Raw genomic sequence first — 12,245 nt, forward strand, 5'->3', positions numbered from 1 at the left:
TGTTTTTTTTAAAGTGCCGACGATCGGCTGTGCGACAATTAGCTGTGCCGTGCGTTCCTGCTTTCTGGTGGACCTAAATCATGCAGCACAGCTGTTCCCCCTCCTCTACTTACCTTTGCAGACTCAGAAAAGTCTTCTTAGCGCCTGCAGTGCGCAGGTGTGTAAAGCCAACCAATAGCAGATTTCAGAGCATTTCACCCCTAAACCAAAGGATCTTGTCTATAAACTGGCTTGGGCAGTAATGCATTTTAACAGAAGATTGTTCTGTGTAGAAATTTAAAAGCGCTTACTTCTCTTTATCATTTTCCTTCTCAGGTTTACTTTCATTTTTCTTTTCATCCTTATCTTCCTTGTCCACTGGGTTATTTTTCTTTGTATCACCAGTTTTACTGAAACAAATATAAATATACTGCATAACTATTAAAAATAGCAATCTCACCATAAAGTTACTTTCATTCTGTCTCAATTAGTGTGCCATAGAAATGTTCCCATAGTACTGTATGCGTATGCCCACTACTTGCTATTGGGAATCTTATGTTTTCATGTTGAAATACATTCAAATACATGCATATACTCCTGCTTGAGTGGGTGGGTGGGTGGGTGTCTCCTGCTTGAGCGGGGGGTTGGACTAGATGACTTATAAGGCGCCTTCTAACTCTGTTAATCTGTTAAATCTATTAAATTGATTTATGGCCTTGATAAACTAAAACAACTACAGTCTCATAAAGTACTCTGACATTTCTCTCATTCTTTACCTAATGCCATCTTTTTTACCTCCTGAATACCTAAGAAATTACTCTATAGTCTATTACACACATAAATGTTATTGCTACAGATTGTATCGTAACAATCTGATAAACCTGTTGGTTGGGGAATGCTGTCCACACATCTTAAACTGGCTAAGGTTGAGAGGACTCCACTCTGTGCAATCTGTAACTGTTCTTTATTAAGGTCCTGAGTCATATGAAAAACTAGAATTTGAGTACAAGTAAATTTTGTTCCTTAGTTTAGTCCGCTGGATGAACATGCGGGGACTAGGAAAAGAAAGGATTCAGATCAGATGTGGGTTCCTACCAGTTTGCACTGGTTTGGGCGAACCGGTAGTGGAAATTGGGCCTGGGTCACTGAACCAGTAGAGGCGACAGGCTGGCCATGCCCCAGAACCGGTCCCTGGTTGGCACTCATTTACCCCGCCCACCTGCCCCGCCCAGGCACTCCTCACCTCCTGGGTGGCTTGCCTGCCTACCCTGCCTTCCCAGCTCCCATGTGGTGTCTGCCCTGCGCTCCAACTGAGCTGCCTCATCCTGCCTACAGGTAAGTCGTGGTAGCCCCCCTTCCTCGAAACTTCCTGCATCTCCATCAGGCTTGCGACCTTACCTTTCCCTGCCCCTTCCAGTAGTTGCTTTGTCTCCTTGGGGGCTTCAGGAAGGGGGTGACCCCTGCGTAGGGGGGATTTTTGTCCTTCCCAGGCTTCAAGAAAGCTTCTGGAGCCAGGGGAGGGTGAAAATTTCCCTGCTGTGCGAGGATTGCATGCGCATGTGCAAGTAGGTGGGGGTCGCTCGTGCATGCACAGTTGGGGGGCACACACGCACACACATACTTTTGGTATACTTTAGAAAATATATAACAAAATATAAATGTAAATTAAATATAAATATAAATATCAGTATATATAAATGTAAAAAACTGTGGGTATAAACCGGTATAGAGTTGTTGCAAAGCTGAAACGGTGATGTAAAATGAAGAAAATTGTGTGTATATATGAAAGAGCTAAAGGACTAGGTTAAGAACAAATTGTCATGGGGAAAACCTATCTAAGAGCTGTGGTGGCACAGTGGTTAGAATGCAGTATTGCAGACTAATTCTGCTGACTGCCAGCAGTTCGATCCTGACCGACTCAAGTTTTGACTGAGCTTCCATCCTTCCGAGGTTGGTAAAATGAGGACCCAGATTGTCTGCAAAGTACTTAGAGAGGGCTGTGAAGCTCTGTGAAGCTGTATATGGATCTAAGTGCTACTGCTATCTATGTGGTCGCTAAGAATCCCCAATGACAGTCAAAGACCTAGGAACTGTGACATTAACCCAAATTTATGGATTACATGGGATTACAATATAATAAATTTAATAAATAAATTAATTTAGATCCTCAGCAAAAAAAAACAACCCTAAAATTCATGCACTCCCACATCTTACCTGCTTTCACCATCCTCCACATTTTCGAGATTTTCCTTTCTACTGTGGCTGGCTAAATTACAAGGATCAGAATCTGAGTGTTGAGTTTCACTCTCCCCCATCCTCGTGATAATGTGTTATCTGAAAGAGAGAGAGAGAGCGACAGAGACAGAGAGAGACAGAGAGAGACAGAGACAGAGCAAAATATGTTCAAAGTGGAACAACATTTTGTAACAAAGCTTTGTTTATAATGATATATGAAAAAAATCCATCCCATCACTTGCATGCCCAGCAGCTTCACCAAAGTATTATTTGTTTGTTTGCTTATTTATTCATACCACTTATTACCAAAGTCACTCAGTGATTTACATTGAAAAAGAAAAATTAGAACCGGAGATATTTAAAAATATTTTAAGCCATTAAACCAAATATTTCAAGCAACAGGAAGAAAGCTGGAAAGCAGGTTAGTGGGGTGGGTAGAGAATGTGGATTTTGCAGCATCCTTCCCCTGCCACACCCACCAAGCCACGCCACGCCCACCAAGCCACGCCCACAGAACTGGTAGTAAAAGAAATTGAATCCCGCCATTGTGACACCCGTATCCTAGAGAGAGAGTGAGACAGAGAGAGTGATGTTCCTTTTATCGCATCGACAGGCTAATCTGCAAAAAATAAAATAAAATTAAAGCCCATTTTTTAAAATCAACACATTGGCTGGACAAAGGATTGAAAATGAGTGTGGCTCAGCACCTCCCTCCAGTTGTGCCTTAATTTATAGAAGGAAAAGCATTTTTCTACATAATAAGCAACCTGCTCAAGCATTTCCAAGTGTCATCAATTATACTGGCATATTGTCTGATTTGAATTGGCCAGTTTGGGATTCTCACAACCACACATCCATAGCTTGCATTAAAACTTGGTTTCAACTTCTGAAAATCCAAAGGAGCCATCGTTTCAAGTTCAAGCTGACATAATGCCTATAATTCTGTTGAAGAACCATAAATATCTGGCAGTAAGATGATTATAACAACACAGGCTTTTTCATCAGACTTTGCACTTTAGCTAAGGGTGTGACCACTTTAGCTAAGGCTGTGACTCCGCAGTTAAAGATGCTGAGCTTATCAGCTAGAAAGCTGATAGCCAAGGTTCAAGACTGGAGCACCACACGACGGGGTGAGCTCCCATTCCTTGCTTCAGTTCCTGCCCACTTAGCAGTTTGAAAGCATTCAAATGCTAGTAGATAATTCGATGGGAAGGGAACAGTACTCCGTGCCGTTTGGCGCATAGTCATGCTTGGCCATATGACCATAGAAATTTATTTGGACACTGCTGGTTCCCTCTGTTAAGAAAAGGAGATGAGCACCGCTCATCAGATATGACTGTAACCTTTACCATTTCTTTTTACTTTAGCTAAAATGTCTGACATTAAAACAAAGCCTGATATAAGTCAGCACAAACACAATCCAGCAAATAGAAATCACATCCCATTAATTTTCAGAGAAGCCATTCCCACTGAAAACAATGGTATTTGCAAAACAGTTCTATACCCTACATAAGTAGGGTCTTGCCTCTGCCTAGACATGCTCAGAACTGGGCTTATAAGACAGACTAAATGTTCCTTGAAGTATTGGTTATGTATTAAGAACAAGACAGGCTCCAAAAACCAAGAAAGACCTGTTGCAATTCTTCAAAGCAGATTTATATATTGTGGCTCCCAGTGGTAGGATTCAATTTTTTTTACTACCGATTCTGTGGGTGTGGCTTGGTGGGTGTGGCAGGGAAAGGATAATGCAAAATCCCCATTCCCTCCCTACTCCAGGGGAAGGATAATGCAAAATCTCCATTCCCTCCCCACTCCAGGGGAAGGATACTGCAAAATCTCCATTCCCTCCCCACTCCAGGGGAAGGATACCGCAAAATCTCCATTCCCACCCCACTCCAGGGGAAGGATACCGCAAAATCTCCATTCCTACCCCACTCCAGGGGAAGGATAATGCAAAATCTCCATTCCCTCCCCACTCCAGGGGAAGGATACTGCAAAATCTCCATTCCCTCCCCACTCCTGGGGGAAGAATAGTGCAAAATCTCCCTTCCCTTCCCACCCCACTAACCTGCTTTCCAGCTCCGTTCTACTGTGCAGAGCAACAGAAGAAGACCCAGCTGATCATCTGGGACTCAGGAGGCAGCAGATAGATCGGGTGAAGAGACAGCCAGAGCTGGTATTTGCCAGTTCTCTGAACTACTCAAAATTTCCGCTACCAGTTCACCAGAACCGGTCAGAACCTGCTGAATACTACCTCTGTTCCTCTCCTTTAGACAGAAATCTTGCTAAACTAAAGCAGGCTACTTGCACCATAAAGTGGGAACTATTGTGAAGGAGCTGTCTTCACCCTTTTCCTTTCACACAAACTAAACTGCATTTCCTGTTGCTCCTCTGGAATGCACTGCCTCCTTCCTGGGAATCCAGATTACATTCCTTAACAGAAAGCATGGTAGATAGACAACTCAACTGTAAGCATGTTTCAACCACACTGATTTCTATAAAAAACATTGGGTTGGTATTTCATTCCATATCATGGGGATTTTTAGGCAGCAAATCTAAACACGCCAGGCAATAATTCCCATAAATTAAGGTGACCAACTTTTTTACAATGAAAAGGAGGACAAATAAATTGGAAAAAATATATCATAAATAAAAGAAATATTTTATTCATTGCAACAATAATACACTAAAATATGATATATGCATAACAAAAACATTTGCAACATTTTATATTGTAATTATGCTTACATGCCTGTTAATTATTATTTAAATGAGTACTTTTCCATTGAATTAATATTTTTTGTCAATGTATCATCTTCTAACAATATATTGGAAATATCTGAACAAGAAATATCCTTCATATTGAATTTTACGGCAAGTGCTGCAGCTAGAGTATCAACATTCAATCTCGATTTCTCACTTGTCGAAAAATCATTGGCAATTGAAAAAAACTCTTTCAACTGCTGCATTAGTTCCAGGGCAGCACAACGTAAATTGAACAAGTATAAATAAATGTTCACATGGAATATGCTCATTTTTGAAATGGCTGAAAATATACACCCATCTTTTATTAATTTCAACATGTTGATTTTCCCATTGTATTAATTTTTCAGAATTTAAATATATATTCAGTCTTCTAATTTCTTCAAAGAGACAATTGTCGTCTATTTTAATGTCTAGCATTTCTTTAGATAAAAATTCAACACAAGATTCAATATCTGTTCAATATACTTGCGATGAAGTAAAAAAACCACCATTAAAAACTGTTTCATAAAATACATCACATAACGCGCAACAGATTAGCCTTCAAATATCAAAAAGGAGGACATGTAGGAGGACACTTTTCGAGGGAGGACAGAACTTACAAAAGAAGGACTGTCCTCCCTAAAGGAGGACGGTTGGTCACCTTACATAAATGCAGTTGGAATACAAATAAACAAGAATTTTAATACATTTGCATTTAGTGGGATTATGCAAAAACTGATATTAATCTTCTGTTTCCCGCGTGGTTATACATCTACGAATAAACAGAGGTTTTGCAGCTTAGATTTAGTTCTAATTTTACATTCATAATGACTACTATAAAATTATATTTTTGCACAATATATTAAAAAACAAAAGCATACATCCCTTCTTTTTGTGACTTGTAATTTTCACATCTTTCTTCCAGGAAACAGTTAGCAACTTTACTCAATCTCACATTTTAGTATTGTCTTTCTTCCCTTCCATTGACTATTACCGATTTCCATCTAGTCATAGCAGACTGAATTTTAAACGAAATTAAATGAAGTAGAGGTAGCCCTCAATTTACAACAGTTCATTTAGTGACCTGTCAGCTCCAGGAGCCCACAGGCCCAGAGCTGCCATTCGGGTTGGGGAAACTGTGGGAGCTGTCAGGAATCATGCTTACCAGCTGGGGATCTCCCCTCTCCACAAGCAATCCAGCTGAGGACTCTCCATAACTTGACTGCTGGGTGGTTTTCACTCTGGGTCATGAGGTGATGGGTATGCGGGTGCATGGAGGTGGGGGTTTATCACATAAAGTATAAAAGGTGGTGGGGGAGCATCAGATGTCAGTTCTGACAATTTATTCATTGCCTTAGTGCAGGGGTGTCCAAACTTGGGAACTTTAAGACTTGTGGACTTCAACTCCCAGAATTCCCCAGCCAGCTCTGCTCTGCTGGCTGGGGAATTCTGGGAGTTGAAGTCCACAAGTCTTAAAGTTCCCAAGTTTGGACACCCCTGCCTTAGTGCTTTGTTGGTCAGTTCGTGCTGGAGGAGATAAACCGCATTTTCAAACCGTCTCTGTGTTTGGCTGTTTTCCTTAACCCTCTGGAACCTGACAGACCACTCAAACTTACAATGGCACTGAAAGAAATGATGGGTTTTCACACCTATGACCATGGCAGCATCCCCACAGTCACGTGAGCAAAATTCAGATGCCCCGCAAATGACTCATATTTATGACACATATTTGTGTCCCAGGGTCATGCGATCACCTTTTGCAACCTTCTGACAGGCAAAGTCAATGGGGAAGCCAGATTCACTTAACTAATGTGTTGTTAACTTAACAATCACCATGATCCACTTAACAACTGTGGCAAGAAAAGTCATAAAATGGGGTAAAACACACTTCACAACTGTCCCTCTCAGCTACAGAAATCTTGGACTCAATTGTGGTCGTATGTCGAGGACTACCTATAAACTATAAATACCAACCTCGTTTCTTTCCCTGCACTGTAACAAATCCAAAGCAATAATGAAATCTTCAATTTTCCATTGAAGAATAAATCTATAATAAAGAAACCTAAGGTAAAATTGATGAGCTGTATTTATATATATGTCACCGTGAAAGACCGAAATTGGTGAATGTCGACATTCACCGGTGAATGTTGGTGAATGTTGACATTCACCCGTGAATGTCGACACATACCAATTTCGGTCTTTCACGGTGACATATATAACGAGTCAGCGTAACACTTTACTTTTGCTTTTCAATTCGCGGTCCTGGAAACTACTCGTTCTAACCCCGCAGGATCGCAGGTTTTTTTTTTTAAAAAGCCCGCGAATAGAAGACGCTTAAAAGGAAGCGAGGAGCCGAGGTATTAGGGTAAGGGTATTAGGGTAAGGGTGTCGAGAGGATCCTGGAAACTACTCGTTCTAACCGCGCAGGATCACAGGTTTTTTTTTTAAAAAGCCCGCCAATAGAAGATGCTTAAAAGGAAGCGAGGAGCCGAGGTATTAGGGTAAGGGTATTAGGGTAAGGGTGTCGAGAGGATAAGGACATACACCAAGCGACTATGTGAATGTCGACATTCACCGGTGAATGTCGACATTCACCGGTGAATGTCGACATTCACCAGATTTCGGACTTTCATTCACCGGTGAATGTCGACATTCACCAGATTTCGGACTTTCACAGTAACATATATATATAAAAGCCAAATAAAACTCACTCATCATGAAATCTCCAGAACCGCAAAGCCTACAAACTTGAAATTTGGCATGTATTTTCCTCTTGGCTTCTAGGTGCTCGCTAAGAAAGGATTTTTCGAAATGACCATCAGATCATTAGTATTTCTTATACAGTAATTAAGACTCTCTGATGATAAGGAGTTCTACTCCCCTTCCTGACCTGAAAAGAACTCTGTTCCGACTGCCAGATGCCTCACATTCCGTTACCTCAGTTCAAAGTGGCAGATGTTCCACCCCTTTACTCAGGAGCGGTCTGGGGCTCCTTGCAGTACTAAACATCAATACCTCACCAAAATATCTACGCCTTCCACCTATGGAACTACTTCTGGACTCAAGGCAGTGGGAGCTATAGTCCTTTATGTGTTTCAATCACCGACCACCACTGAATCAAAGGACTGTGAACAGAATTTCTCCTGCATAGCCTGATCACATAGTTTCGTCGTGAAGCATGGTATCCCATTAGTAAATAATAAATATTGATGTAAGGTTTAGAATGTCCTTCAAATCCAGATTGTGGCAAAAATATGTGAGTGACACACTTTCATTTTCAGAAGGATATGACACGTTCTTTGAAATCTTACTGTACTTCAAATACAGGACAAACACAGATTTATTTGTTTTGTTCTCCTTTTATAGAGAAATATAAAATTGCAGGATTGCTGCACCTTGCCTCCTCAGGTGCAGCAATCCTAAAGACTGGTGGAAAAAGGAAAAAAGACCCTATTATTAATAAAAAGAACTAACTTGAATGTCAGCATAAGAAAGCAATACTATTTTGTGCCCAGAATATGTTTTGCTCTCTTCTCAAATTCTCTCCATGAGGAATAATTGATATTTAAAATCATAACTCCCACATGATTTGTTTATGTATTTCTTATCATTCCTTCTCAGACCAGCATTAACAGCAAAGTCCATCTGTCCATAAATAAATGTATGGCCTCTGTACATAATAAACTTTTGGGCAACCCTCCCCCCCATTTTTTTCTCAAATTATTTACAATTTGAAATCTTAAGATGATTTGGAGAGCAGCAGCACTGGGTCAATTTTAATAGGACATCTTTAATCTTCTCTTGTATTTTGCTTAGTCAAGCATTTCCCAATTCCTTTCAATCCCATTAAGGCAATCCTTATCACAAAGCCTTCCAAATCTTCTCAGAAAAAAAAATCTGGATAGTTCTTACAGTTTTATTCTGTACATTCCAGAGGCCTGGACTGATTCATACTTCCCATTAATATGTATTTGTTTTAATTCTAGTTAAGCTACAGTGGCCTGCTTCACCCACTCCACTATGCCATGGTGGATGGTTTCCCATATTGCATTATGGCTTAGTGATATGCAGATCCGAATAAAAGGAGTCCTCGACTTATGACTGCTGTTGAGCTCAAAATTTCTGTTCTTAAGTGAGACATTTGTTAAGTGGGTTTTGCCCCATTTTACAACTTTTCTTGCCACCATTCAGTGATTAAGTGAATCACTACAGTTGATAAGTTAGTAACCCGATTGTTAAGTGAATCTGGCTTCCCCATTGCTTTTGCGTCTCCGAAGGTCGCAAAAGGGGAACATGTGACCTTGGGACACAGCAACGGTCATAAACATGAACCAGTTGCCACGCATCTGAATTTTGATCACGTGGTCATGGGAATGCTGCAAAGGTTGTAACTGTGAAAAGTGGTCATAAGTCACATTTTTCTGTGCCGTTGTAACTTTAAATAGTCATTAAAGGAACTGTTGTAAGTTGAGGACTACCTGTGCAGAGTGACACCCTGTAACATATTCCAGACCAGCGGTCACCAACTGGTGGTCCGTGAGAAAATTTTGGTGATCCCCAAAAAGTCTTTGCATTTTTGCCTTTTTTAATCAGGGATCCTCAAACTACGGCCCCTGGGCCGGATATGGCCCACCAAAGCAATTACTCCTGCTTGCTGACGGAATGGGGTCCTTCAGGCACTTAGCTTGGCTGCCTGTTTAGTAGCTCCAGTGCAGCCCTTCCCTCCCTCACTCCGTGGGAGTCCAGGTGCTTCAGTGAACGGCCAGGCTCCTCAAAAGACAGAGTTTGCAGGGGGCCGATCTAGCGCCTGGGCTGACTACAACATTCATTCTTGGCCATATTTGAGATTTTTAGCTGCAATGGACAGCAAAGGGTTGACCCCAGAACCTTTTCTCCACTAACAGGTGGCCAAGCTAAGTGAGATGTGCCAAAATTGCTTGTGTCTGTGCCCACTCAATCTCCCCACCCAACAGTGCATGCACGTGCGACACCCCCTCCGCACATGTATACGCAAACCCTCCCCAGGCCCTGGAGGCTTTCCTGAGGCCTGAGGAGGGTGAAAATGTCCCCCCACAGCTCCCCGGAAGCCAGAAGCAGATTGTTTCCGACCTTCTCCAGGCTTCAGGAAAAGCTCCGGAGGCTGCGGAGGACGAGAAAGGGCCTCAAAAGGGGCAAACCGGAAGTTCGGAAACAATCTGTTTCCAACCTCTGGGGCGTGGGGAGAAGGCCGTTTTTGCCCTCCCCAGGCTTCAGGAAAACCTCCGGAGATGCGGAGGGCGAAAAAGAGCACCAACGGGCCAACTAGAAAATGGCCTCCCCTGGTCCTCTGGGAATGTGAAAAAGCTGGTGTGCCACCAAATGGTTCTGTGTGCCATCTGTAGCACAAGTGCCATAGGATCGCCATCACGGGTCTAGGCTAAATTACAACTGCAAGTGTAGTTTAGCCTGCAGAAAAAACAATGGCGACCAACCTGCCTTCCATTGAGGACCTGTAAACTGCACGAGTCAAAAAGAGGGCTGTGAAAATATCTGCAGACCCCTCACATCCTGGACATAAATTGTTTCCACTTCTACCCTCCAAATGACGCTATAGAGCACTGCACACCAGGACAACTCGACACAAGGACAGTTTTTCCCTGAATGCCATCACTCTGCTAAACAATTAATTCCCAAAACACTGTCAAACTATTCACTAAGGCTGCTTTACTATTACTATTAGTCTTCCCATCGTTCCTATCACCCATCTCCTCCCACTTAATGACTATATGACTGTGACTTTGTTGCTTGTATTCTTACTATTTATATTGATAGTTTCCTAGTATGATTTGATTGCTTATCTGCACCCTATGACTATCATTAAGTGTTCTACCTTATGATTCGTGATGACTGTATCTTGAGCATACACTGAGAGCATATGCACCAAAGGCAAATTCCTTGTGTGTCCAATCACACTTGGCCAATGAAGAAGTCTATTTTATTCTATTCTATTCAGAAGTATTTTTTTCTAACGGCATTCATGGTAGGGATATTTTCAAGTGCATTAAGCCTGTGTTTCTTAAAATATGATGAGAGTGAAAGAGGATGGATGGATAGATGGATGGATACATTCCTATCTACCGGCCTAAGATTTGTCCTATGGTATTCAGATGGGTTTATGTTCCTGAGAGCTAATTAATTGCTGTTTCTAAGCAGCTTCCCAGAAGTTCCCAGATGAGCACATTTCGGAGTCAAGTATATTTTTAAGAATGCATTGTAGTGAGGGAAATGGCCAGATTCACCAAATTGGGGAGAGGGATGCTAAACCACAAGGCATAAACTGTAATAGCTTGGATTCGGGCATCTTAAATCTTCTAAAATATTCCCTTTATTGAATGGGATTAAGTCCCTTTAATTCCTTACCTGCATTTCTTAAAGTTTCCCAGAGAAGGTAAGAAAGACGAATGATAGGATCCACTGCATCCTTTGCTGTACAACTAGCAGTATTTCAGTATTTGAGGGGCTGCCCCAAAGAAGAGGGGGGGGTCAAATTATTCTCCAAAGCACCGGAGGGCAGGAGAGGAAACAATGGATGGAAACTAACCAGAGAAGCAACCTGGAATTAAGGAGGAACTTCCTAACAATGAGGACAATTGACCAGTGGAACAACTTGCCTCAGGAAATTGCAGGTGCTCCATCACTGGAGATTTTTAAGAGGAGACTAGACAGCCATTTCTCTGAGATTGTATATAGGTTCTCCTGCTTGAGTAGGGGGCTAGACTAGAAGACCTCCAAAGTCCTTTCCAGCTCTATTTCTATTTCTATCTCTATTATCTCTATTTCTATTACTAACTCTTATTCTATTACTATTTCTATTTCTATTCCTAATTCTATTCCTAATTCTATTTTATTCCTAATCCTATTGCTAATTCTAATTCTATTCCTAATTCTATTGTATTCTATTTCTTATTCTATTACTAATTCTTATTCTATTCTATTACTAACGCTTATTCTTATTCCACTCCATTCCATTCTCTTTTGCTGTCCAGTTATCTGAATCTCCCCCCTCCCCACCACAAACACACAAATACAAAAAAAAAGGGCTCACCTTCAGCCAAAACTCGGTTGCTCGGACTCGTTTCTGCAGACGGATAAATCAAGCGGGGCTTCTCCTTGGAAGGGACCCCAGTCAGGATGGAACGTCCAGCCCATTCGTGGCCTTTATGACGTCACAACGGTGTGTTTTTGTGTGTGTGTGTTTGTGAGAGAGAGAGAGAGAGAGAGAGAGAGTAGCGGAGCAGCGCCGGAGG

At 41.7% G+C, this 12,245-nt stretch overlaps 1 protein-coding gene across 4 annotated transcripts in view; it reads right to left on the minus strand.

Annotated features, from left to right (window-relative positions):
• CNGA1 (cyclic nucleotide gated channel subunit alpha 1) overlaps nt 1–12,183 on the minus strand; it is a 29,288-nt gene extending 17,105 nt beyond the window's left edge. For 2 of the 4 annotated variants that reach the window (XM_081958910.1, XM_081958908.1), the window contains exons 1-3: nt 12,044–12,183; nt 2,194–2,313; nt 291–389 (exon numbers count right to left, since the gene is read on the minus strand). In XM_081958910.1, the coding sequence (XP_081815036.1) occupies nt 291–389; nt 2,194–2,294 (200 nt within the window). In that variant the 5' untranslated portion in view covers nt 2,295–2,313; nt 12,044–12,183. Of the gene's footprint in view, nt 1–113; nt 201–290; nt 390–2,193; nt 2,314–6,933; nt 7,007–12,043 lie in introns of those variants that run through there. The other 2 variants (XM_081958909.1, XM_081958911.1) reach the window with 2 other exon arrangements.
• Between the last annotated feature and the right edge of the window lie 62 nt (nt 12,184–12,245).

The sequence above is a fragment of the Natrix helvetica genome (genome assembly GCF_964273705.1).
Source record: "Natrix helvetica genome assembly, chromosome: 7".
In the NCBI taxonomy this organism is placed as follows: domain Eukaryota; kingdom Metazoa; phylum Chordata; class Lepidosauria; order Squamata; family Natricidae; genus Natrix; species Natrix helvetica.